Raw genomic sequence first — 25178 nt, forward strand, 5'->3', positions numbered from 1 at the left:
ATTTGACTAGCTGTAATTTCAGTGGCCATGTATCTGAGGCCAGAAGGAACTAGGTATGAAACCTCAAGAAAACCCGACTCTTAAATGTCAACAGATACAAGGTTGCAAAATGAACGTGTGTCCATAGGAATAACGAACTGTTGCAATTTCAGAGACTGAAACACTGACCTGTTTTGTTTTTCCATGTATATTAACTGAAAAACAGCTAACATTGCCAAAACAAGGTCGTAGAAGTGGACATCACCGTCCCTGAACGGACACAGGGAAAGAATGAAAATGAGATCGGGGGGAGGGGTAGAATGTAAGACCTAGAATTGACATACATTTCATCGAACCACAGCTTGAATTGTAGGGCCAAATTGGCGTGAACAAAGAAATGACCTACCGAATAGCCAATGGAAACCCAGGAATTGCCAAAAGGGTGTGTCTGGAATGTTCAATTGACTAATGGTATTCCGAGTTTCTGACCGCAGTGTAGTGAAGCCCCGCCCCTGGCTTCCATTTCTGTTTCGGGCGACACGGCGCTTGAGAGGAGAATCTCCGGTTTTTTCTATGTATATATCTTCATGTAAATAAAATATATAGTCTCCCGTTCCGTACACCTAAGCCGAAACAAGACCAGTCTGCCTGAAATACTACAAAGGCTACTGAACCGAAGCTGGCCTCTTATTTAATATTTTAACTTAGCTGAGCTAGCGAACGGCGCTTTTCCGCCGTTTTTTTTCGCCCCACTCACTCTCCCCCCTGTGTGAGTCGGGGCCTGTGTTTTGGCCACGAGGTGCATCGGACCATCGGGAATCGGGCGATGGCGGAGTTCGGGAACGGACTGGCGGAGGAATCGCTGCTGGACTCAGACACCGGTCATCCGGAGCTGGAAGATCCCGGTGTAGGCGATGAGGAGCCAGGATTAGAGGAGGGAGAGGCCGCTATCGAGGACCCGGTGAGTGACCGACAACGTAGCCGACCCAGCCGAACAACTCCATCGCCCACAAAGAGCCATTCGTAATCAGTCTTGTGATAATACAACAACATTTAAAGTATGCTAACAGTGTAAAATATCCAATTTACGCGCTGTGCAAATGTCATTGCCCGGTTGGCTTATCCGCCATTGTGGCTCACGCGAGTGTGTAACACTGCGATGGACTAGTGACATGCGTGGCGTTGGCGGCCATGTTGGCGCATCGGCTGTGCTGGTTTCTCTGCGCCAGAGTTGCCTGACTAGTGGGGGGGAAAAAGCTTCGTCGCAAAAATGTGAGACGGAGATGTAAGAGACAGGGGCGAGGGTAGGACAGGCCGCCATTAGTTGCCGCTGCAGTGTGAGTGTGTCTAACCGCAGAGAAGGAAAGACCTCACGGTAAACACGCCTCCTTTCTCTCCAGAAGCGTCGTCCGTCTCATCAGCTGCTCATTTTGCATAGTAGATGCGGAATTATTTTCCGATCGTTCTTTAAATTGGCTAATGGCGAGAATAAGTGGAAGGTTGAGGCAGTTAGCAAGTTGGCTATGTTGCTTGCTAGCTGTCTAGCTAATTGCAGTAACTGTTAGCTGGCTCCCAAGCTAGCGAGGTGCGGTATATGCAGCAGCATCTAGCTAATACCTACCCAGCTTGCTAGCCTTGATAAATAGCAATCTAGGTAGCTACCCCGTGATCGCCTTTGAGAGAGGACGTTCAGTTTTATAGCCAATTTACACAGATTGTCGTAGGGGAATGACAGATTCGGGGCGTGAATGCTGTACCACTACTTAGTAGCCAGCCAGCTTGCTAATTTTCTGACTAGATATATAATGTTACGGCTAAGCGTTTCTATAGGTCTAGGTAGGTGGCTGTATTGTGAACTGAGACCTGTGGCTAGTTAATTAATTGATAGACTCTAGTAAGCCTGCATAGCAATGACGGGAGCAAGTTTTTCCTTTAATTTCATTTTTTTCTGAGGAAGATTGTTTTATTATATAACATTATTGTCTGGCAGAATTTAAGCAGTATTTTCGGATGTATGTTGAGACCATTTGATTGAACTGTCTGCAGGTAGATTTGTAGCTAGCTGTGTGGGTTGATTATTTTTTGGGGGGTAGGGGGTGGGGGCGCTGAGGTATTCATGTGGAATTATTATTAAAGGGTGGCGTGCGCAGGGAAAGGGGGGGGGTGCGGAATTCTAGGGCAGGGCCGTCACATCCTCAGGCACTGGCAGAAAGGGACAGGGAGAGTGAATAAAACACGGTAAATATGCGACAAAAATGCATGTCAGTCACGTCCTGTCCAGATTCACATAGGGAGCTTGATCGGTAGCAGGTTAGCTTGGCATGCATTTTTTTTGAAGCAGCTAAATTTGCTGTTATCCCCCCGGGGTGGTTGACATTAAGTGATCCGCTGTGAGATCCCGAAGACCTGGGCTGGATCTAACTGCTATGTGATGTGAGTGAGCATCAGTAATATCCATAGAGCAGATAGTGGAGCAGCTCCTGCCGCTCTGCAATGCAGTATTAAAGGGAGAGAGCCGGATCAGCATATGAAGTGTGTGTAGAAAAGGGGTTCCCATCATGCACCCAGGAGGCGGTAGCTTTGTTTAACTGTGCATGGCTCTTGCGCAGACAGTATAAAATGTATGCCGAGAAATATATTGCTCTATAGGCCTTAATGATCTCCAAGCTGTTCCTTCCCTTGGAGACAGCAGAAACGGGGTGATGTCAGGCTGCGTGTCGTTGGATATGTGGTCTGTTGTTCACTGCAATTCTGGAGTGTCTCAGCAGGGCTGAATTTTTGTTAGTTTGACCAGAAGAGGACAAGAGATGCGCATCACATTTCCTGTATCCTTATAGGACGTGATCCTGTTCCTGGTGGGGTCTTTTTTGCAATTGAGGCTCGAAAATTCACTTTGGCTGTTCTGGGTTTAATCTGAGTCTGTTATGAAGACGGCCGCATGTCTGTGTTTTTTTGTGATTTTTTTGTTTGTTTGTTTGTTTTTTCATCACGAATGAGCGGTCATGAAAAGTTGATGGGTGTGAGTAGGAAGTTGTAGAACTGTCCGAGTCATTGGTTCTGATTGCTTTGTTTTTAATCTTCCTGACTGTGCCTCATTGTGTTGCTGAAAAAAATGCATCATGACTACAGTCGTCTGGAATTGGCATGCACCTTGTGTGATGAATTGGTCGGGGGTTAGCGGATATGCTGTTTATGAACAGTAATTTGTCAGTGCGGTCATGCGGTCTTTTCTCCCTTCTGCAGGAGCTGGAGGCAATTAAAGCCCGGGTTCGAGAGATGGAGGAGGAAGCGGAGAAGTTGAAGGAGCTACAGAACGAGGTGGAGAAACAGATGAACTTGAGCCCTCCGCCTGGTGAGAAAAGGAGAGGGGGAGAGAGGGAGAGGGAGAGGTGCAGGGGGTGTGATGTAGCATTTTAGCACATGCACAGAGTGTGATTGCTTAAGGGATAAGAAATATAATGGGGTGTAGAGAAAATGCAGTTTGCAAAAGCCGGTAAAAGAGGTTGGGTTTTGGGTGGTGGAGGGAGGGGGGATGCATGCGGACAGATGGGAAATTCAAATTCAGATTTCATTTAGACAATACGATTTATTGCAGCGGAACAGTTGCCACACCATACCAATTCTTTTGATTCACAAAACAAACATTTTGTAATATGAAAGTTACTTGTTAAAAGATTTATTGTCTTTGGTAGGGACACGGTTATTTTGATGGTATTTTCACAAAGCAGCAGTGTAAAGGATGATTGATATCAGTAGCAACAGTACTTACCTGCTGCTGAATGGCACAGTAACAAAGTTTTTAAATATTTGCAATTTGGGTATCACTTTGGATGTCTATAATAATTTGCAATTTGGGTATCACTTTGGATGTCTGTAATAATTATGTCTAGTTTGGATACCACTGATATGAATGTGAGGTTTTGAATACTTAAGTGTTAAAAGAGGAAAAGCCAGGCAAATCGCCACCAACACCCCTTCCCCACCCCACCCACCCCTCTAGTGTAGGCTCTTAGTGGCAGGGCTGAACGCCGGCCTCCATATTTACTCTTTCTGTCCTTAGCAGGTCCTGTCATCATGTCCATCGAGGAGAAGATGGAAGCTGATGGCAGGTCGATTTACGTGGGAAATGTGAGTTTATGCTTGCCTGCTTTCACGAAGAGCATTTAATTCTAGCGTCTGTGTATTTTATAGCAACATTCGTACGTCTGCATTCTTCCTCACTGTAAGGCTTTGAAGGCAATCCAGGCTGCAGAGCTGTACCGTCGAGTGTTGCTCGGTTGCCTCTTTGCCGCGTGGCGTCATTGTGCCGCTGCCGCTGTTTCCCCTGCAGGTGGATTACGGCGCTACAGCAGAGGAGCTGGAGGCTCACTTCCACGGCTGCGGCTCCGTCAACAGAGTCACCATTCTGTGTGACAAGTTCACGGGGCACCCCAAAGGGTACGCACACGTTCGTCCGCCCTGTCACCGCGTTGCACATCATTACAGGTCCGCTGCCCCAGCACCGCACTGCAGGTCATTATAGACCCGCACCAACCAGAACTCGGTATCAGTGATGTTCATCGCACAATGTTCATGGTTATGTCACCATTTTCAGGGATTACATGTTGTCAGTCGAACATAGATCTCGTGCAGTAAATGTTCAGCATTATCTACTAACATTTAAGGCAAAAGAACTACTGTATGCAGTGTGCTACTAGTTATATTGTGAGTTGACTCTAAAGGGAACCACTTAATGTGTTAGGGACTGTAATATAGTTGTTTGAGAAAATGTTACTTTTACATTGTCAGATTTTTTTTGAAGAGATTCAGATTCCTTGTTTTCGACTGACGTACCTCAGCTTACTGTGACAAAGTAATGACAGTGTATTTAAATATAAATGAACAAAAGCTATCCTGTACCTGTCCTGTGCTGGGCAGACAGAAAGGTATCAAAGCAAGAAAGTCTTCATACAGATTTTGTAGGTTAGCTGTTTTTCTTGGTTTGACATGCAGCCTTCCTCTCTGATCATGAACACATGAATAATTCTCCGTTCTTTCCATTGCGTTGGTTTACCTGAACCGTGTACTACTTCATTTATTAAGCTTAAAATTAGGTCGATTTCTCAAATTAGTTCTGTGCATCATGTCCCCAGATTAGTGATGGCTCTTATTTATGTTTTGGTATCATCGTAGCATTTGCTTCAATGTTCTGTGGATGCATTTGGCAAGTAGGGCCGATCTTTTACTGCCACACTTATACAGAAAGCTGAATGTTACTTGACTTGAATTGCTGTCCTGAATGCAATCTGAAGTGTCCAAATTCTTGCAGGTGGGACTTGGTATGTTGCATAAATATTAGCTTTTTGGTTGTTTATTGTCCGCGATTTGAACCCTTCCCAGTGTATTCAGTCCACAGGTGCCATGACAAGCAGGAATGTGTTTGCTGTAAAGATGTAGCTCTGAAATCAGTGGCCTTAGTTTTATGAGCCGCATTTGATCTTCCTTTGCCTCTTGAGTGTTTTGTATAAATGTGTTCAGTGTTTCTTTTTTCTTTTTTGCATTACTCCGCTTGTCTTGCATGACTAACTGAAAGTACACACATCCATTTTGTCTAACAGTCCTCTTTTCTTTCCTCGTTGTAAAATGTCTCCCTTGCCTGTAGAGGGTGTATTTTTGGCAACAAAAGTTTAACAAAAGGTTTATCCTGTTTTTATTGTACTGGACAGCTTAGGGACACATTAAATGGAGAGATAATTCAGATGAAATGTGATACGCTGTTACAATTCTTCATAGCATTTAGCTCTGTTGTGTACTACATTTTGTTTTAATTCCCCCCCACTCACACAGTTAGGCCATAAACTCACATTGTTGTGCTCGAAAATTTGGCCCTGGTCTGGTTAAATGAAGTGAAACTAACTTGTGATTTTTTTTGTTCCAGTTTTGCATATATAGAGTTTGCAGATAAGGAATCGGTGCGGACGGCCATGGCTCTGGACGAGTCTCTATTCAGAGGAAGGCAGATAAAGGTGATTGGGGCACAGAGGGTTAATGTCGAGGGGGGGGGGGGTGTCCGATTACCCTTGGGGAGGTGCAGGACAAAGGCGGTCACGGTAAAGGTAAGAGGCGTGGCCTGTTACCAGGACAACGAGGCTGATTTTTTATTTTTCCCAGTGTTCGTCTTGGGTTGAGCCGCAGGTGGCAGCGGGCCACGTGTAAACGGGGTTCCCTCTCCCCTCAGGTGGGAGCCAAGAGGACAAACAGGCCCGGCATCAGCACCACAGACCGCGGGTTCCCCCGGGCCCGCTTCCGCTCACGGGGAGGGAACTTCTCCTCGTCCCGGGCGCGCTACTACAGCGGGTACACACCGCCCAGAGGCAGAGGACGGGCCTTCAGGTGAGACGCCCGCCGCGGCCGAGAGGAGGTGCGGGGAGCCAGAGAGGGACAGCGAGAGAGACGGCAGGGGCGGGAGGAGGAGCGAGATGGAGGCGGGGAATGTGGCAGAGAGGAGGCAAACGATTGGCAGTTTAATTCCTGTCATTATTCTCCGTAACCTGATAGGCAGGGGAGAGTCGAGTTCCCAGTTCTGTTAAGGTAGAGGGTAGAGGAGGGAACTGCAGTGTGATTGAGCTCTGATACAGAAGATGCGTGTCATTGTTGACATTCTACACAAATTGCAGCCTTAGATGGGTTTAATTACACTCTTTGACCTCTGTTTCGGAATAAGGCGTGTTACTGAGTGCTTAGGGAAAGGTAGTGGCTGTGACATTGAGAAACAGCTGACTGATGAAAGAGGGCGGTGAGGCAGCCAGACTCTCAATGCACAGCAGAGTGATCCCCTCAGGTTTTACATGCATGAGTTTCAGGCTGTTTGTATGAGCTGAAGTCCTGCAATGTCGTGGGGACCCTCGACTTTTCTAAAAACCCGTCTCCCAGCTTTGGCTTTTGTGTAGAAATGGGGAGTTGCGCTTTAAAGGTCAAACTTGTCGGCTGTCTCTTGAGTTTTTCTGGTTCCAACGTGATGTAGTTTATATGGCGTGGAACTAGTGGTGACTGAGCTTTTTTCTTTTCTGTAGTTTAAATGTGTTGCATTGTGCTTCTGTGTTGTAGAGTAGAGGTCTACATGCTCTCCCAAAGTTTTTAGGTATTCCCAGTGTTGAGTCCAAGTGCTGTCCATTTGTCCACAGTGTTTCTTTTTTTTTAAAGACCACTATGATCAAACAGTTTTAATTGATTGGCAACAGTTTTTGCAAGTCTTCATTTTTTTGTGGGGTACAGATCTTCATTTGCTGGAATAGCTTGGAGAATTGTTTTTGCCCTATGGCCTTTGAAGGATATTTCTGGTGTGTGTTTTCAATTTGTACAAAAGCCTGCCTCCTATGTATGCAAAACCTGAAGTGGATCAAAGTACTGTGCAGTGGGAATCTGGCGTGTCTCCCTGGAGAGTCTGTCCAGCAGTGTCTGTCGGTATGAGGTGAGGGGTGGGGGGGGTAGCACCCGTCCCATTCTCAAAAGGAGAGCGGTGGGTGCTATAACTGTTGGAGTTGTACAATAGGCATTCTTTTACACTATCAAAGAAAAGCTGGCTGAGACATAATGAGGCTGCTGGAACATCACACCCGAGCACACAGAGTCCTGTCAGAAGCTCTTCCCATGTACCCGGAGCACCGCTGCGGCAGCCAGATGTGTGTGTGTAATTGCCTAATTTTAGCAGTTTTGCGACATAACGCAGATCGAATTGCGTTAGAGCCGAGTGCTTTGAAACGAGTCTGCAGCTCGAGTGAACGTACGTGAGGTCAGTAGACTTGGAACTTTCAGGACCAAAAACAGAACTTATACTCACCAGACCAGGCCCACTCCACAAAAGGTTGGCCATTGTCTCTTCTTTTTTCCTTTAATATTATTAACATTTGTCCTCTTTTTTGTCCCTTAATATTATACATAATCCCTTCTTTTTGGTCTGGCCTTTTTGGTCTGGTCTTCAGTATCCAAAATTAAGAAGTAACAACGTGCAGCCAAAAGCTGAAGATTTCAAGGTATTACTGCCAAAATACACATGTCAAAATATTTACCCAGATTGCTGTAATTCAGTAGTTAACTGTGGTACATCCCTAAACCATGCAAGTGCAACATTATGTAAATTAGGACATAAAAAGCATATTGCCAGAAATCTACCCACCATTTATTAAATCCTGGATCACTCTATTGTACACACCCAGTTCTCCCCTCACTAGTCACATTTTAAAGCAATAGTAAAGAGAGTAATTTTTAAAAAATATTACAAAGTGAGGCAATAAGCATTTCAGGGGGACCAGAATTGCATAGATCAGGTATCGTTATTAAGGGGTCATTGGTTAACAGAACCACTTTTACATGGGAGAAAGCTGTCCAGCTCTCAGCTTTCCTCAAAAACATAATATGAACAAAAAGGATCGGTTTTTGAGGTATGTTTGTAATGGTGCCCTTACGACATCATTTCATTTGTAATACCAGTATTAAGTCATCTTTTAAATATTTTTACCAGGAGCATTTTGTTAAAGGCTGAATGGGTGTAAGGCTGTACCTACAGAGTTTCAGTTTGAATAATGTAAGCACAGATTCACTGAGAGGCGGCCATTAAGTGCTGGCCTCCTGGGCAGGCACACATTAATACTTGTGTGGACGGCTTTCACTCCCAGAATAGAGGGCTCATTCCTGCAGCCTGATATTGACTTGAATCTCTGACCACTGGTTTCATTAGTAGTGTGACCTGCGATCGAAGGTCTGGGTGTTGGATGAGATCGGCGTGCAAGTCTTTGCTGCCTAGGCTGGGTGGAGCGTGTCTGCATTCGGTCTGTGTTTGGTGCTGGTTGTGGGAGAGGGGTGTGTATATGGTGTTGGTTGTGGGAGAGGGGTGTGTGTGTGTGGTGCTGGTTGCAGGAGAGAGGAGTGTGTTTGGTGCTGGTTGTGGAAGAGGGGAGAGTGATTGGTGCTGTTTGTGAGTAAACGGAGTGTGTGCGGTGTTGGTAGTAGGAGAGGGGAGAGTGATTGGTGCTGTTTGTGAGTAAGGGAGAGGGGTGTGTGTGTGTGGTGCTGGTTGCGGGAGAGAGGAGCGTGTGTGGTGTTGGTTGTGGGAGAGGGGTGTGTGTGTGGTGCTGGTTGCGGGAGAGAGGAGCGTGTGTGGTGCAGCTAATGGGAAAGGTGAGTGGTCCTGGTTGAGTGAGGATAGTCAGTGCTCTGTGATATGCGATGATGTTCCAAGATATTTGAGTGTGTGCTGCAGGCAGTTATGGCTGATGTTGAAGGCATTTGTGGGGTTGGCTGGAGTGTCTGTCCTCAGGATCTCTCCCAACAGCGACCTCAGGAGCCACCTTCAGAGAGAGAGAGAGAGAGAGACAAAGAGGGAGAGAGAGAGTGCCTTCACTCTCCCTTATATGCATACACCAGTATTCACTTCATATGATAAAAGTACTCACATTTCTTTGTCAGTGAATCTGGTCAAGTTTTCTTGAACATGACAATCAGTTCTTAATCACTGATCATTTAAACTGTGACAGCTAAAAATCTGTCAAATTAATGGCATCTTAAATATCGGTGACTTTCACATGGTATACAGCGGCATACATTTGTATACCAAAAGTAGTGATAAACATATCTGTTACACCAGTATGTCCCTCACCATATTTCAGGTATTTTTAACCCCCCCCCCCCCCTCCCCTGCAATGCCCCCCCGCCCCTTCACACATATATTACCGTCCTAAAGTCGGTGTCCGTCTTTTAGTCAGCCAAAAAAAAACTCACCCTCTTTTTCTCTCTCTCTTTTCCAGGGGCCGAGGGCGATCGACATCGTGGTATTCCCCTTACTAATAACCCCCCAAACTCCCTTACTTTGAAACCCCCCCCTTCCCCCCAGAAAAAAAAAAGAAATGAAAAATGCCCCCAAAAAGGAAGAACAACCAGAAGAAAAAAAAAAGACAAAAAAAGAAAACAAAAAAAAAAACCCAAAACTTCTCGTGGAGAGACAGACAGACTGGCCGCGGGTGTGCGATTGTGTGTGCGTGCGTGTGCGGAGGTGGTGCGGTCACCCTGGTAAGGTATTAATGGCCATGGGGGAGATTTGAAAAGATGATGTAATGTCAGGCTGCAGATGTGTGTCCTCGTCTGGCTGTGACGCACGCCACACAGTTTGCACATGCTCACACAGAAAGCAACAAGTGGGGATGGAAGAAGTATTTTTTATCATTTGTATGGAATTGAAATTTCGAAGGCGTTATGTTGTTGGTATGGGTTGTTGGTATTGTATCACCCTTCTTCTGTTCTTTGAACAGTTACTGCTCACTCATCCTCCCCCTTACACATTGCCTGTGTTCATCCGTCTTTCTCTTCCTGATGCCATTTTCCTGTCATCTGTATCCAGTATCTTCTGTGCCTGCGTTAGTCAGACAGTGCCATGCTCAGTGGGTTACACTTGTCTCTGAAGGGGTTTCGGGGTTTTGTGTTTTTTATTTATTTTATTTCGTTTTTTTTTCTTGAGAGAGTGACAGAGAGAAGGAAGCCTGATGTACCTCAGTCTGATTCACCTAGAATGCATGGCCTGTTTTTTTTTTTTTTTTTTTTTGCTTCATGTCTTCTCCCTCCAACTTCTCTCTAACCCCCCCCCCCCCGCCCTTAAGGTTATGCTGCTCCCTCATCCCTCCCCATCCCTCTGTCTCTCTCTCTCTCTCTCTCTCTTTCTCTCTCTCTGTGTATTAGACCACTTCTTGTCGTTTCAGGTTTCAGGACCAGTGGAGGCTGACTACCCCTCCTCCCGTGGCCGCGGCGCCCCCCACTGTCTCGGCAGCGTCCCTCTCTCTCTCTGCTCCCGCTATGCACACTCACCCCATCCTGTCTGTGTGGGGGGGTGGGGGAGGGGGTCAGGCGGACCACAGGCCCACCGCGGGGGGGATTTACTATAACAACAAGCGCTGAGCTGCACACACGAGGCCCGCACACAGCAAACACAACACCACACCAACCACACATATTTATATAGAGAGAGCGAAGATAGCAGCTGCTGTTTCAATTATGAGAGAGAGGAAGGCAGATACAGAGAGGGGGGGTTCCAGAGCCCTGGCCCCTGCTCCTCAGCATAGAGTGCAGTCACTGCACTCTGAGGACTCACAGAGGGTAAAGCAATGAATTATTTAAAAGTGAGGGGGCAGGGCTTTTATTTCGGGAGGGGAGGGGAAAGGGGGGCGGGGGGGGGGGGTGTGGAGAGGTTTTGTGTTTTTGGGACAGGGAGGGAGGGAGAGGGTTTGAACAACAAACAAAAAAAAAAGAAAAAGATGTTTTGCTTTTTTTAATTTTATTTTTATTTTTAACCCATAAAAAAAGAATCTGTAATTAGAAAAAAAATAAAATAAAAAAAGACCTTGTGTAAAAATGATCTCGGTGTGAGTCTGGTAGTGTTTGGCTTCGGTTTCATCAGGAACAAGCCACAAAGAGGAGCTTTATTAGAAAAGTGACAAATGTTTGTGTTGCTGACTGCAGGGGACAGAATGTTCTCCTCTGAACGTCATGATTGCTAATAGAAATACAAGTTGCTCAAGTACGTTAAGAGGCATGTGCCTGAAAGGCTACAAGAATACAGTCTACACATAAGTGGCACCAAACAGGGTTCTTGCCAAATGTGAATCTTTAGTGAAAGGATTAATAAGAATTGAAATGGATTGCAGTTGTTGCAGTGAAGTTTACTCTGCATTGAATATGAAATTGTGGTCTTAAATTTTTTGCGAAATACTTAATGCATTCCTTTCACACACGTTGTATGCACAGACATGCTGTTGGTGCAGATCCTCAGTTCGTTTTGGGTTGTGAGCATGATGGGCAGTTTGTTGGCAAAAGCAGGACGTTAACATTGCCAAGCTTCAAAGAAAATGACATCGTGACTTTGCAGGAAAGATGGATGTATTTCACTAGCTGGAAAAAATCACATTCCATTACCTTTCAGGGATAGCAAGATGCTTGACATCTAACTCAATGACCACTTTATTAGGTACAACTGTACACCTGCTTGTTGATGCAAATATCTAATTAGCCAATCATCTGGCAGCAACTCAATGCATAAAATGAAGACATAGTCAAGAGGTTCAGTTGCCGTTCAGACCAAACATCAGAATGGGTAGGAAGTCTGATTTAAGTGACTTTGACCGTGGGATGATTGCTGGTGCCAGATGGGGTGGTTTGAGTATCTCAGAAACTGCTGATCTGGGATTTTCATGCACAACAGTCTCTGGAGTGTATAGAGAATGGTGTGGAAAAACAAAAAAACATCCAGTGAGCGGCAGTTTTGTGGGTGAAAACGCCTTGTTAATGACAGAGGTCAGAGGAGAATGGCCAGACTGGTCCAAGCTGACAGGAAGGCGACAGTAACCCAAATAACCACACGTTACAACAGTGAAAAGCATTTCTGAACGTACAACACGTCGAACATTGAGGTGGATGGGCTACAGCAGCAGATGACCCCTCTGGGTACCACTCCTGTCAGGTAAGAACAGGAAACTGAGGCTGTAGTGGACAGGCTCGCCAGAACTGGACGGTAGACAATTGAAAAAACATTGCCTGGTCTAACGAATCTTGATTTCTGCTGCAACATGCAAATGGTAGGGTCAGAATTTGGTGTAAAGAACATAAATCCATGGATCAATCCGGCCTTGTGTCCACGGTTCAAGCTGGAGGTGGTGGTCTAATGGTGTAGGGAACATTTTCTTGGCACACATTAGGCACCTTAATACCAGTTGAGTTTAAATGCCACAGCCTACCTGAGAATTGTTGCTGACCGTGTGCACCCCTTTATGACCATGGTCTACCCAGCTTTTAATGGGTATTTTCAGCAGGATAACACCAGGCCACAAAGCACACATCTCAAATTGGTTCCAGGAACATGACAATGAATTCAGTGTTCTCCAATGGCCTTCAGTCACCTGATCTCAATCCAATAGAGCACCTTTGGGATGTGGTGGAACAGCATCAATGTGCAGTCGACAAATCTGCAACTGCGTGATGCTATCATGTCAGCATGGAGCAGAATCTCTAAAGGATGTTTCCAGCACCTTGTTGAATCTATGCCACGAAGAATTCAGGCCGTTCTGGGGGCAAAGGGGGTCCTACCCAGTATTAGAGAGGTGTACCTAATAAAGTGGTCACTGAGTGTATATTATCTGAACAAGGCAATATGGATCCCAGGGACATCGTACGTTTTTGGGCACATTTGGCAGTGTCGAAGTGTCACCTTGCTGACGTTTCATGAGAAACAATGGGGAAGTCATGGAAATCTGAGGGAAAGCCCTCAAACTAGGGGTAACTGTAGTTGAGAGCACATAGCTTGTGGTGGCCCAATGTCCCATTAAGACACTGTTGGTGGTTAGATATTCTAATCGCCAGTATCTCCAACCAGCAAGCAATCCCTCCATAGTTGTCTTTACTTTACAGCATAGCCAGATGACATGGGGCAGACTTTGTGATGATAAAAAATTAAAAGTATTTGCTGACCATTGGAACGCACTTATACTGCATATAAAACCTGTCAGTGAACTGTGCACACTTTTCACTGTTTTGTTGCTGACCCTTTACCCTAAAATTGGTGCATATATATTTTCTTAAAATTTACATACAATATTGGGTCCAACTATTCATGTGGACAAAGGTGCAAACCAGTAAAAGCTCAACATAAGGTACATATATTTTCTTCAAAACCTAAGTAACAAATTTGCATAGGAAGTTTATTAACAGCACCATAAACATGAATGAGTTTTAAAGACACCAGAAATAATGTTAAACAGACTGCAAACGACCTGGATTTTATTTATTGTGCCATTTCAAAGAATCTGCTGGATGTTCCCATAGCGATCTTCTGTGACCTGGGGTCCGTCGTGTTACACTCCTATCTGTGTTTCTTGAAAGCTACAGAGGAGAGACAAATAAGGAATTTAATCAACGGATGACACTGAGCCACAGCAGCCTTGCACTGTTAACTGCAATGGAGACCGATGGGCTGACGGTCACTTCCTGACCTCTCTTTTTAGTCTTCTTCTTCATTAGTTTCTTCTTCTTCTTCGGCCGAGGGTTCTCAACATCCTAAGGGAAGGCAGAGGTTGAACGAAGAGGACGGTACCATTTTCATGCACCGAGAGCAGAGTTTAGCGGAAAAAAAAACACATTATTCGTTACAAATTACTTACTGAAGAAAGATGACATTTAGAGTGAGCGGCCCTGCCTAGCCTCTAAACCACGAGTCTAGCACTTCAGAAGAACGTCTGCACGTATGTCGTTCCACTGTGATCTGTACTCACCTGTGCCTCCCCTCCGGTCAGGGCTGTGATGTCACTGAATCGTGTGATGCTGTTCAACTGAGATGACATTCCCAGCGTGCCCCTCTTCCGTGCGGTCTTCTCTCGTCGGGGCACGGCCAGACGCACCATCATAGACTCCTCGTACTCCTTCCTGGGGGTTGGGGGGGGCACACGGGTCATTTTTGACATTTGGAAACCCCGGTACAGAGGGACACTTCATTTAAAACAATCCTGACAACCAAGCCTGCGTATGACATTAAAACAGTGTCTTTTTTTATATTTATTTATTTATATTATTGTCGTTTGTATTTTTCCAGCCTGGGTGAGAGTGAGTTCCGATGAAAAATAAATAATGCTTGCAGACTACCGCCCACATAATGCCCGTGACATTAATGGGACACGTCTCTGGCGGCGGGAGAACGTTAGGACCGCCTCTGACCTGTGCAGCTCCTCACGGCTCTGCCGCTCCGTCTGGAAGTCCCTGGAGTCGCGGATCTCCTCGGGAGCATCGCTGTACTGCTGCCGCAGCTCCTGGATCAGCGTGCTGCGCAGGGCGGCGCGCTTCTGCCTGTCTGCCTTCTCCTTCTGTCTGTCTGCCTCCGTCACGTCTCCCTCTGCAGGCAGCGGCGGACAGACGAGCACACCTGTGTAAGCTGCCCGGCATGCACCTCCCCCGTCCCTCTTCACTGGCGCCTCAACTGGGGAAACTCTGGCTCGCAAAGCCCACATTTGCAACAACGTGCAATCTGCCTGTTCTCGTCGTCAGCCAAGCTGGCGCATCACAGACCCTGGCAGGCAAGGCTGGTACTCAAGAGGACTCAAGTGTATTCAGATTCTTTTCAAGCTTACATCTTTGTAATGACTATTCCACGCGTGCTGTCCGTTTCTGTTTTTCAATGGGGTGTCATGGCCGACATACATGATTAAAATACAGAAGTAAACAGTGAAATATTAATACACTTACCATAATGCATCGCAGCAATTCTTGGGGGCACGTATTTCTTGCTGACACCAGAGGATTCTTTTTTCCCAGAACCCTTTGTTGTTCCTTCTCCTTCATCCTCTGACTCTTCAGATTCACTGAGCTGAAAACATTGCAGACAAAAGAATAAATATGAAAACTATAGTAGATCACGGAAAAATTTCATATTTGGTTTGATTTTTTTGATGTAAGATAAATACAAACAGTGGATATGTTTGTTTTAAATTCAGTTTTACCTTTTGAGATTTGGTTCTGTCAATAAAATGACAGTTATTTACATAAACAGTAATACAGACAGAGGAAAAAATAAAGGCTTACTTTGCTGATGAGATTCTGAGGGTTGGGGCGAAACTGCAGCGGATCATTTTCAGCTAAATGAGAAACACATGTGTATTTTCAGGCATGGAGAGAGAGCAAAGGAATGCATTAATGTCATTCAATCAGAGGACCAATTTCATATGGTGTATGACAGAGTCTTCACTTATCACAAGGAATACATTTTAAAAAGTTATCTAAATCGCAAACGCAACAAGCATGTCTTACCTAAGCTCCCAGTCAGTGCTGTGCGCACTAGTTTGTCAATCTGGTATCGCAGCTTCTGATCCAGGGGACGCATCTTTTCCAGGACCTAAGAGAGAGAAAATACATTAAAATGAGACATGACATATATGTGAACCACGATTTTTAAATATGTTTTGTTTATCTAATGCTGTGAAAACAAAACAGATGGCGTCTTACTGTTCTGATTGTGACCAGCCTGTGGATGGCGCTGTTGTCTTTTATGCTCCCTCCCTCTGACTTGATGCTTATCAGGTGTGTGACATCTTGAAGGTAGAACAGCAGCAGCTGGTAGCGCAGGTCCAGAAAAGACAGCCCCTATGAGAGAGGAACATAGAGACAAAGGTGGAATACATGGGGGGAAAAAAACACACCACCACTGTTTTCAGACTTTGGGAACATGGGAACATATACAAGGAAAGGAGAATCTAAGATTATGTGCATTAATTAACAACGTCCTGCCAGGTGTCTGAAAAACTTTCATTCAAGCCTAGAGCTGTAGACCTTACACCACACACATTCATTTATTAGTCTTTTCTATTATTCTAAAATATGGAAAAGAGTAAAAAAAACAAAAACCCTTCTATGAGTAGGTGTGTTCAAACCTTTGACTGGTGCTGTGTGTCATAAGTATGTGTATGACTACTGTGAGGTCCTCATCTTGCTGGACTCTGACTGCTTACCTTGCTAGTTTGGCATGCTCCATCTTGGACTCTCTTTATCAAACCTTGCACATGGCTTGTCACTGCAGCAACCTGAAGTTGAATATTCCACAGGACATTGAAATTTGAAGAATTTGAAGTAACTGCAGTTATTAATCTAACTGATCTGATGCAACAAATCTACATGGTGAGCTGAAAGTCAGGAGTGGTGAACAGCGCTAACATTACACGTTTTTAAACCTCGATTATTTTCTTGAGCCATACCATTAACACCATCGTAATTACCTCTAGCAAGCTAATTCTTTACAAATAAAGACTTACGACATAAAAATATAAACACAAACCTGCTCAGTGAGACTGTTCAATAGTTGCACTGCACGGGGTAAATCACTATCCACAAGGTCCTGAATAACGACAAGACAATTTATTACAACATGTGATCTGTCTACTTGTGAAGATTATTACAGATAACTTGAACTGTAACTCAGACATAACTCAGTACAGTTTTACCATTTCCCCAAAATATCATTGTTGTAATTAAAAGGGTACTTTTGTCGCGATAAAATTTAGCTAATATCAATACCATCACAAAACATTACTAGTTAATGTATGGCTATGTATCCCGGGAGCAAGAGAACCCTGTCTGTTACTCGAGGAACTGCCGTCAAATTTCTTACCTAGCTAAAGTTAGTTCATTTTAATCAATCATCTATGGACCCCATTTTAATTTTTCCCTAAATTATTTCTACAGTTACACGGGATTTTGACAATTAACTACCAGCACAGTATGAAAAAGAACAAATCACAAATACTCACGCTTTCCACGACGGGGGCCGCCATTTTGATGGTACACAGAAATCCGGAAAGGTAGAGCAAACGAATAGGGACAAACCTTGCGACAAAAGCAAAAGCGTTTTAATGTTAGGTTTCCTGCTTTGGGGGATGTTAGTAACAATTTTGACATGTTCTTTTTTTTTTTTTTTACAGTGAATAACTTTTTATTGAAAGGCGATACATTGATTTCAGAAAATTGCGCTGTCATCTGCTGAACATCGCAAATTGCAGGTTAGGCTAAGTTTTAATACACGAAATTAACAGACTTGATCAAATGATCAAATGAAAATCATACGTGATGTCACCTTTTCAAATTTCACATAGGTTGTATACTATTAACAGATTATTACAATAGACTCCTAGATCACCGTTCGGTAGATTTAGTAATTCAATCATTTTTCTTAATTTGTCTCATTGGGATAACATTCTTGATTCTCTAGTCTCTATTCCTCTGAACACAATTATTCCCAGGATAGTTTTCTGACATAACCCTGCAATTTAGTCTTTCCAAAAAAATTCAAATGAACTGTATTACAAAACTACATTTCCATCAGTTATAATGCATGTCATGAACCGAAACTGAACGATTTCATAATACAGAAGAGCAAAGGTGTCAAAATACATTTATAATTTGCTTATATTTGACAGACACGAAGGGGTGTTGAAACAAATCTCTGAGGTTCTCAGGGTGATATCAGAATGAATTAGGAGGAAAATAAACAGCAATAAAAACTGTATATATTGATCTTATACCTGTTGTTGTAATACAACCATTTGTCAAATAATTGTACGCTTAACTTTTCATATGGACACAGTTTCAAACTGCATGCCATAGACAACCCATTATTTAATTACAGGAGTGAACTACAGCGTTACATTACATTACTGTCATTTAGCAGATGTTCTTATTCAGAGCAACTTACACAAGTGCAACTAATGAAGCAGTATGAAAAGTTGCACCATATCTCTAACATCACTAACCACATATGAACAAGTGTCAGTGCCAAACATAGCGCTGAGATCACAAGTGTGTGTCCAGATCAACATGCAAGTGCAACACAGTATGCATGGCCTGAGGACTATACCATTCCAGATACAATGCTAAAACATACCCTGGAGTAAACTTCCATAGATGTAATTACATAAAACCCTGAAGTACACTTCCAACGTATATAATTACACATAAGGGAGATCAAGCTTAGGTAGGGAGGCTCCGATGTTGCCTGAAGAGGTGGCTCTTCAGTCTGTGACGAAAGATGGCCCACCACTTGGGGACAGGCAGTGGATGCAACCTGTGATTGGGGTGCAAGGTTACAAGGCAGGGGAGAATCAAGCCTCCTGAAGAAGCTGAGTACAGTAGTCTGGCCGGTGTGCCGGGTTGGATGATTAATTGAAGATATGAAGGAAACATTCCTTGCACTGCATGGCAGGCTGATACTAGCAGTGAAGGGAGATCGGGAAGGGTGAGACATGGGAGAATTTGGGATCACTGTGGACCAACCGAACAGCAGCATTCTGAACAAGCTGCAGGGTCTTGATTGCACATTTGGGGGGGGGGGGGGGCGGGGCGGGGGCAGCGAGGACAGAGCTGCAATAGTCCAGGAGAGGACCCGGGCTTGGACTATGAGTTGGGGTCTGTAGGTGGTGAAGACGGGGCAGATTCTTCTGATATTGTATTGGAAAAATCTGCAGGTCCTACTGATTATTGCTATGTGGCCTGCAGTGTCAGATCACTATCAAGTGTTACTTCAAGGGTATTACCAGGCTGGGAGGCTGACACTGTGGTGTTTTCCGGGGAGACGGTCAGGATAGAAGACTTAGCTGGATTATGCAGAAGCTTGTTCTTGGCCAAATGGAGTCTCAGGTGATGGTTAGACATCCACAAGGTATCATCAGCTAGGCAAGTCAAGACACACAAGGAAACCTATTTATCAGACAGGGGAAAAGAAAGGAACATTTGGGTGTCATCAGCATAACAGTGCTATGACAAGCTATCAGAATAAATTACAGAGCTAGGTGATCTTGTATGCAAGGAGAATAGAAAAGGTCTCAGGGCCGAACCTTGAGGGACACCTGTAGAGAGGCTCTGAAGGGTTGATATGGCATCTAGGGTCTATAGGAATTAGGACAGCAGATTTTGAGGCTGCCTTTGCACAGAAAAGGGCATTTGTGGGAAAAAAGTAGAGCCATTTCAGTGGTGTGGCCAGCTTTGAGGCCATACTGATTTGGGTCATGCAGGTTATTCTGTATGAAAAAGGTGATTAAAGGTAGCATGTTCAAGGGTTTTTGAGATGAAAGGAAAAAGGTAGACGGGACAGAAGGGTCAAGTGTCAGTTTCATGAACAGATGCGTGACACAAGCTACCTTGAAAACAGAGGGGAGTTATTGGTAAGTGATGTAATGAATATGAGAATGTCAGATGCTATCTTATGGAGAAGAGGGTAGTGGGTCCAAGCAGCAGGTAGATGAGTAATGAGCCATCAGGAGTTCGGAGGTGTCTGCGTTTGTGAGTCGGGTTAATGTGTATTGTGCAGCATAGGTAGTGGAGGGCTGTTGACTGAATGACTGGATCATAGGTTGAGGAGTCACAGAGGGTGACAACTTTCTCCTCAAACTCATAGGCAGTGAGAGTGAGGGGGGGGGGGGGGACAGAGCAGGAATGAAGAAGTAGAAAACAGTTTGTGGTGGTTAGTGGATGATTCCTAAATGTTAACAACAGTAAATGCAAAAGCAGAATGTTTTTCAAAGATAAGTTTCCCAGTGTTTCTTTTTGTAGGTATGAGGGCTTTATAAGTCCAGATGTGTAACCCACATATAATGGGGTATGAAGTACAGATCAGAGTATGAAAAATGCTCTGATCTGTTTTCCTCTGTACGGCTTAATGGCTGGGTCCTTCAGGGGTAACTATGGGACAACATCAGTACATTGAAGATGTACACAGTCAAATCATTACAGCCAGTCTCACATCTCCTAAATTTTAGCTTTAATATTTTAAACTAAATATAGAAATTAATATTATTATCAATTATTTGGATCCAAGATTGATACCCCCCATTAGGTCAGACCTACAATACTCGAGAATCTTTCCATTTGATATATTTTTGTTGCTTTAGGACTACACTGAAAAGCCCTTCGCAAAAAACTCCAAAATTAATAATTTTGCAATGCATGTGCATGTGTGATGCTAATGAGAAAATGCTGAATTTTAAGGTAGTACCTAGAAATTTAGTTCCTTTTAAGAGAGAGGAGTGCTGAGAGAGATATGAGAAAGGGTTGCAAAACATACTGGTCAGGTAGTGAAAAGCGGATGAAAATCAAGATGCGAAAAGAAACTTGGAAAGAATATGCACCACAGTGCGGGTAGTGTCTGAAACTGACAGTAGCAGATGAACAGCAACATACTTATATCATAACAGAGAGAGAGAGAGAGAAAGAGAGAGAGAGGGAGCGGGAAGTGTTTGAGGAAGTTATGTGTGAAAGAGTTGCCTTGCCTCAGAACAGCACTTTTAAGCCGAAGACAGAGAGAGAGAGAGACATTGAGAGGAGAAGACAAAAACTGAGAAAGAAGGAGAGGAAGAGAAAACACACTGCAGAAGGGGTAAGTGTGTCCTCTGTGGTTAGATTTATTCTTCAGTTGCGCCTTCTTTAGAAAAAACAAAAACAACAACAAAAACAAACTTCAGGCTAGTTTACAAATGTATTAAATGGTCTATAAAAACCACTTCCCAGACTCTAGTGGATTCAATGGGTTGTGTTGTCCTGACTGCAGTCACAAGAGGTGTCTATTCTCACATAGTATAATACTGCTTATAGATACCTGAAGTAAAGTTGTAGGCATAAAAGGAATATCATTAAATATGACTGTGAAATACAGTATATGTGAGCCGAATTATTTTTTAATTTGGATGGATCTCGACCTTTACCTATCCCAATCATTCATAGACACTTTCTACTCTATCTACATACTTCTTTGAAGAGTACATATTTTGTTACAAGGATGGTTGCTGTCATGAAACATTGTGGAAATGACATGCATATTTAATTATTTTTAAAATTATTTTGGAAGCGTCTCCAACAACACTGTAGTGCTTTATTGTGGCAGTACCATTATTACTACTATGGATTTCAGACTTGCACCGACTCCCTATCTGAATTTCCAACAGATGTCTGAATCACAGCCTTCTGTCATCCAAGAGTGCAGTCCCCTGCCGCCATACCTGTTCTCCACCTTCGACCATTCCTCTCTCCCGGCTGCCACCCCAGCTTTGAACCCCGACTCTTCCGCCCCAGCCCACAACCCATCCGTTGGTCACATGCCGCGGACAGGTGGGGCACCATACAGCCAGCCCATGGGCGTTCAGGGGTCGATGCGGACGGCAACAGACAGAATGGCAGGGCAGATTATGGGGTACCCATACTTGCCCTACTCCCCATGTCTAACCACCCCCACCACTGAGAGACCTGGACAGCAGAGTCACATATTACATCAGGTGAGTGTGTGTGTGTATGTATGTCTATGGCACTTAAGCTCACCAGTTGCTTATCTATATTCTTATGTAGTAATTTCCCTTTCAATTAAAACTAAATATACCGCAACGTGCTATATGCAAGTTGTTTTTCAACTCGTCTTTTTTATGTTTCTTTCCCCGCATTTTCTGCCACACACACAGGAGTTCTCCTCCTTTTTACCTCCTCCCCCTCCTTCCCTCCTGCGTCAGCCCGTGCAAAAGAAGAGTGTAAGTAAGGACAGCATAGAGTATCGCCTTCGCCGGGAGAGGAACAATATTGCCGTGAGGAAGAGCCGAGATAAAGCCAAGCGCCGTGTGCAGGTCACCCAGCAGAGGGCAATACAGCTGCAGGAGGAGAACCGAAGGCTTCAGATGCTGATTGGGCAGCTGACGCAAGAACTGGACACTCTTAAGCTCATCCTGTCACAGCGCCACCTACGGGAAAGGGATGAAAAAAGAGACGGAGAGGAGAGTTGAGGGGATGGAGGATGAAAAAAGGAGGAGAAGAAAATCATTTCAATGGAAGTGTGGCCATCTCTGATAGAGGGGGTTTGGAGTTGTTTTGGTATGGAAAAGGTGGAAAGCAAAATCTTCTACATGTTTTAGTGTTTTATCTGAAAAGGTGTTTTCCAGATCAATGAAGGGAATAGGACAATGCAAGTGTAATGACTGTTGCAAAAGTGCTTTTATAACTTCTACCCACAGTGTCTGAATCAGAGAGAATTGCTTGTCCAAATGCTAAAAAGGTGTGTAAATACAATTTCAGGCTTCTGTAGAAATTTGTACTTTGGTGGAGATTATCCATGATTATTTTGATGTAGTTAAATACATTTTATTTATTTTGTAAATATTTATTATCGCCCTCTTCTGCAATTCTTTTCATTTCATGTCATATCGTTCGTCATTTTCATTTTAAGCATTACAATATTTTTCCTTTTTTAACATGGCTTCTCTGTATACTGGTGAACATATATTAATGACAGCATTTAGATTAACAATAAAAAACAACAAAAGCTTTAGTAATAAACAACAACAATATCAATAATACCAAAAAGATACAGATTAAATACAGTTTGTTTCATTACATTGCTCCTGTTCATGTTTGCAATGATTCACATTCATTGAATTGTGTGCTTAGGCCTCTTTACAGTTCATTCACACTTTTTGAAAAGATCCTCTTGGCCCCTTATTTTGTGTGCTGTATTCCATCGTGTATGCCTTGGTAACCGTTTCTTCCATTTGCAAGAGTTCTGGTCCTCAGATTTCAACCATTTTCATGTGAATTGTTTTGATTCTGTGATTCTTGATATTCTAAGAAGGTGTTTGTCTGCCTCTGCTGCGACATCCAAGGCGGAGATATCCTAAGAAGACAACTGCTGGCTGGTGATTATTCGGCATCATTAGCTTGCATTGATTTTTGTATGTCTGACCAACAGTATTTAAGTCTTGGACAGGAGTAGAATATGTGGGTGTGGTGTGCTTCCATTTTGCCATTGTGTCTCCAACATTGTGATTGTATTTTGATTGAGCTGTGGGGGTTATAACCTGTCTTTGAAGTATGCTCTTAGTTTGCAGTTTCGTATTTATTTCCATTTTTTCAGTCTATGAGTGAAAGTGGGAGTGATGGTTTCTGCTTAATTTATTCCCCCGTTTAATTTCAGTATTTTAATTTCAGCCTTGAGTCTTCCTTGTTGGAATTTAGTAGACATCTCCAGTAAAGTGTTTCCTACATGCTGAGAGAATACATTCCATGAGAAGTGTGCAACAAAGTTGGTTGGCGACATGTGATAGTCCTTGCCTCCGTTTTTGGCCTGCTGCCACCGTAAATGAGGAGCAATAAAATGACAGATAAAACGAGATTGTGCCTATGTGTCACGTCTTGAAATAAAATACAGCTTTTTTTATCCCACCTTCTAAATGTCATGATTACAATTTTTTTTGTGTTTTTCTAACAGTGTTTTTTGAAATGTAAAGCAAAAATTGAATCCGCTGAAAATCTTCTTAGGCTGCCGGCTGAGGTCTTGACCAAATGAGTAAATATTCAGAAGTTGATTCTGGATTTTTCAGCTTAATTTCATAAGATACACATTGTGGTGCCAAATCTTCAAGCAGGTAAATCAGGGCATTACTTTGCTATAATATTTGGATAAAATAATTTGATGTTTTGCATAAGATTAATTACTACACTAATTCATTAACATCAATTTCACAGGCTGTATGATATCCTTTGTCGGATTGTAAATGCCAATGAAAACTTGTATTTTATTTAAAATGATAAATCTAATATTTATCATTTGTAGTTTTAAAATTGTAGATATAAATTAAACATTAAACATTTAATATAATGTCAGACCATTACTTGGGCAGCTAAACAGCCAATCTAATTTTCCATGACAAATGTAAATGTGATGTGACTGTAGGCAATATTAAAACAAAAATATATGATGGACTGAGACAGAATCTGGCCGGGACATATAAATCTTCCATGTCAAAAATTTGTCTTTCTGGACCATAATTCAATAGTTCAGCTCAGGTCTCTTTTGGGAAATTCCTGTAACATAACGTAACATCAGAGGCTTCTGGGTAAATTTGAAAATTGACATTAGGGTCAAAGAGGTTCACCGTTTTGGTGTCTGTTTTACATACTGGGGCTTGATAAAGAAGTCAAAGATAGATGAGTGGAAGAAGAGCAAAAAATCTATGTTGTTATGTATTACATTTCAACTAAACTGTAGCATTTATGAACAATAACTTGTAAAAGAGGGAAGTGTTTAGATTTTACACCCATACAATATCGCGATAACTTCAACAACCATCTATAGTGAAGGTGCTCTCTCTGCTGCTCTTTCTTGCTTTCTCTTTCTCTCAGGCCGTTACAAACAGACACAATGACAAGGATGTTTTTGGGGGAAGAGAGCAGGGTCAACTTAAATGGGACGGGTAAGATTTCAACACAACGTGGGACAGAGAACAAGATAGCATCAGAACAAAGGAGTGCAAGAGCCTTCCTGTGGGTTAGATTGCAGTCAAGCAGTGGCAGACAGAGAAGGAGCTGATATACAGGCACATACAGCACTGACATTCATTTAAAAGAATCGCATCCATTAACCAGTGACTTTAACATTTAAAGGAACGTACGTAGTTGCACCTTTGCATTTGATACTGCCAAAACGTTGCTAAGGTGCATGGTTGTGCATGGGACAAAAATTTTTGTACTTCTGTGTGTGTGTGAGAACAACAGAGAGGGAGAAAGAGGAATAGAAAAAGAGAGCGAGAGAGATCTATTCTATGGAACGGGTGTTTCTGCTCTTTCTCTCTGTGGGGCAATCTGCGGTCCCAGGACTGTAACATCCTCATACAGTTAGGAAA

The 25178-nt window shown here is 43.4% G+C and overlaps 3 protein-coding genes across 6 annotated transcripts; 2 read left to right on the forward strand and 1 right to left on the reverse strand.

Moving 5' to 3' along the window:
• Positions 1–497: 497 nt before the first annotated feature.
• Positions 498–11149, forward strand: pabpn1 (poly(A) binding protein, nuclear 1). Of its 4 annotated transcripts, none has more exons than XM_036521445.1 (7): positions 498–940; positions 3223–3331; positions 4040–4107; positions 4310–4416; positions 5897–5984; positions 6197–6351; positions 10707–11149. In XM_036521445.1, exons 1-7 carry the CDS (start codon positions 806–808, stop codon positions 10900–10902), a joined length of 858 nt encoding a protein of 285 aa, XP_036377338.1. In that variant the 5' UTR covers positions 498–805; the 3' UTR covers positions 10903–11149. The 4 variants fall into 4 exon arrangements, with proteins under 4 accessions (XP_036377338.1, XP_036377339.1, XP_036377340.1 ...); XM_036521446.1 differs by having other exon boundaries at positions 4043–4107; XM_036521447.1 differs by lacking the exon at positions 10707–11149 and adding an exon at positions 9762–9845.
• A 2622-nt stretch (positions 11150–13771) lies between these two features.
• Positions 13772–17321, reverse strand: ngdn (neuroguidin, EIF4E binding protein). The gene is made up of 11 exons (XM_036522245.1): positions 17283–17321; positions 16811–16870; positions 16488–16559; positions 15985–16122; positions 15790–15874; positions 15565–15617; positions 15229–15349; positions 14704–14878; positions 14265–14415; positions 13986–14049; positions 13772–13875 (listed from the first exon to the last, which is right to left on the reverse strand). The coding sequence occupies exons 1-11, from the start codon at positions 17304–17306 to the stop codon at positions 13856–13858; spliced, it is 963 nt and encodes a 320-aa protein (XP_036378138.1). The 5' UTR covers positions 17307–17321; the 3' UTR covers positions 13772–13855.
• Positions 17322–21464: 4143 nt separating this feature from the next.
• Positions 21465–22286, forward strand: cebp1 (CCAAT/enhancer binding protein (C/EBP) 1). The gene is made up of 2 exons (XM_036554933.1): positions 21465–21791; positions 21972–22286. Exons 1-2 carry the CDS (start codon positions 21465–21467, stop codon positions 22284–22286), a joined length of 642 nt encoding a protein of 213 aa, XP_036410826.1.
• Positions 22287–25178: the final 2892 nt, after the last annotated feature.

This window comes from Megalops cyprinoides, chromosome 2 (genome assembly GCF_013368585.1).
Source record: "Megalops cyprinoides isolate fMegCyp1 chromosome 2, fMegCyp1.pri, whole genome shotgun sequence".
Lineage (NCBI taxonomy): Eukaryota > Metazoa > Chordata > Actinopteri > Elopiformes > Megalopidae > Megalops > Megalops cyprinoides.

Excerpts from the sequence above, each read along its gene's own strand:
- pabpn1 (XM_036521445.1), top strand. The coding sequence starts at position 806 with ATGGCGGAGTTCGGGAACGGACTGGCGGAGGAATCGCTGCTGGACTCA. Across the intron at positions 941-3,222 it reads AGGCCGCTATCGAGGACCCG|GAGCTGGAGGCAATTAAAGC; the intron begins GTGAGTGACCGA and ends TCCCTTCTGCAG. Across the intron at positions 5,985-6,196 it reads TCAGAGGAAGGCAGATAAAG|GTGGGAGCCAAGAGGACAAA; the intron begins GTGATTGGGGCA and ends CTCTCCCCTCAG.
- ngdn (XM_036522245.1), bottom strand. The coding sequence starts at position 17,306 with ATGGCGGCCCCCGTCGTGGAAAGC. Across the intron at positions 16,871-17,282 it reads CGGCCCCCGTCGTGGAAAGC|GACCTTGTGGATAGTGATTT; the intron begins GTGAGTATTTGT and ends GTCGTTATTCAG. Across the intron at positions 14,050-14,264 it reads TGACCGGAGGGGAGGCACAG|GATGTTGAGAACCCTCGGCC; the intron begins GTGAGTACAGAT and ends GCCTTCCCTTAG.
- cebp1 (XM_036554933.1), top strand. The coding sequence starts at position 21,465 with ATGTCTGAATCACAGCCTTCTGTCATCCAAGAGTGCAGTCCCCTGCCG. Across the intron at positions 21,792-21,971 it reads AGAGTCACATATTACATCAG|GAGTTCTCCTCCTTTTTACC; the intron begins GTGAGTGTGTGT and ends CCACACACACAG.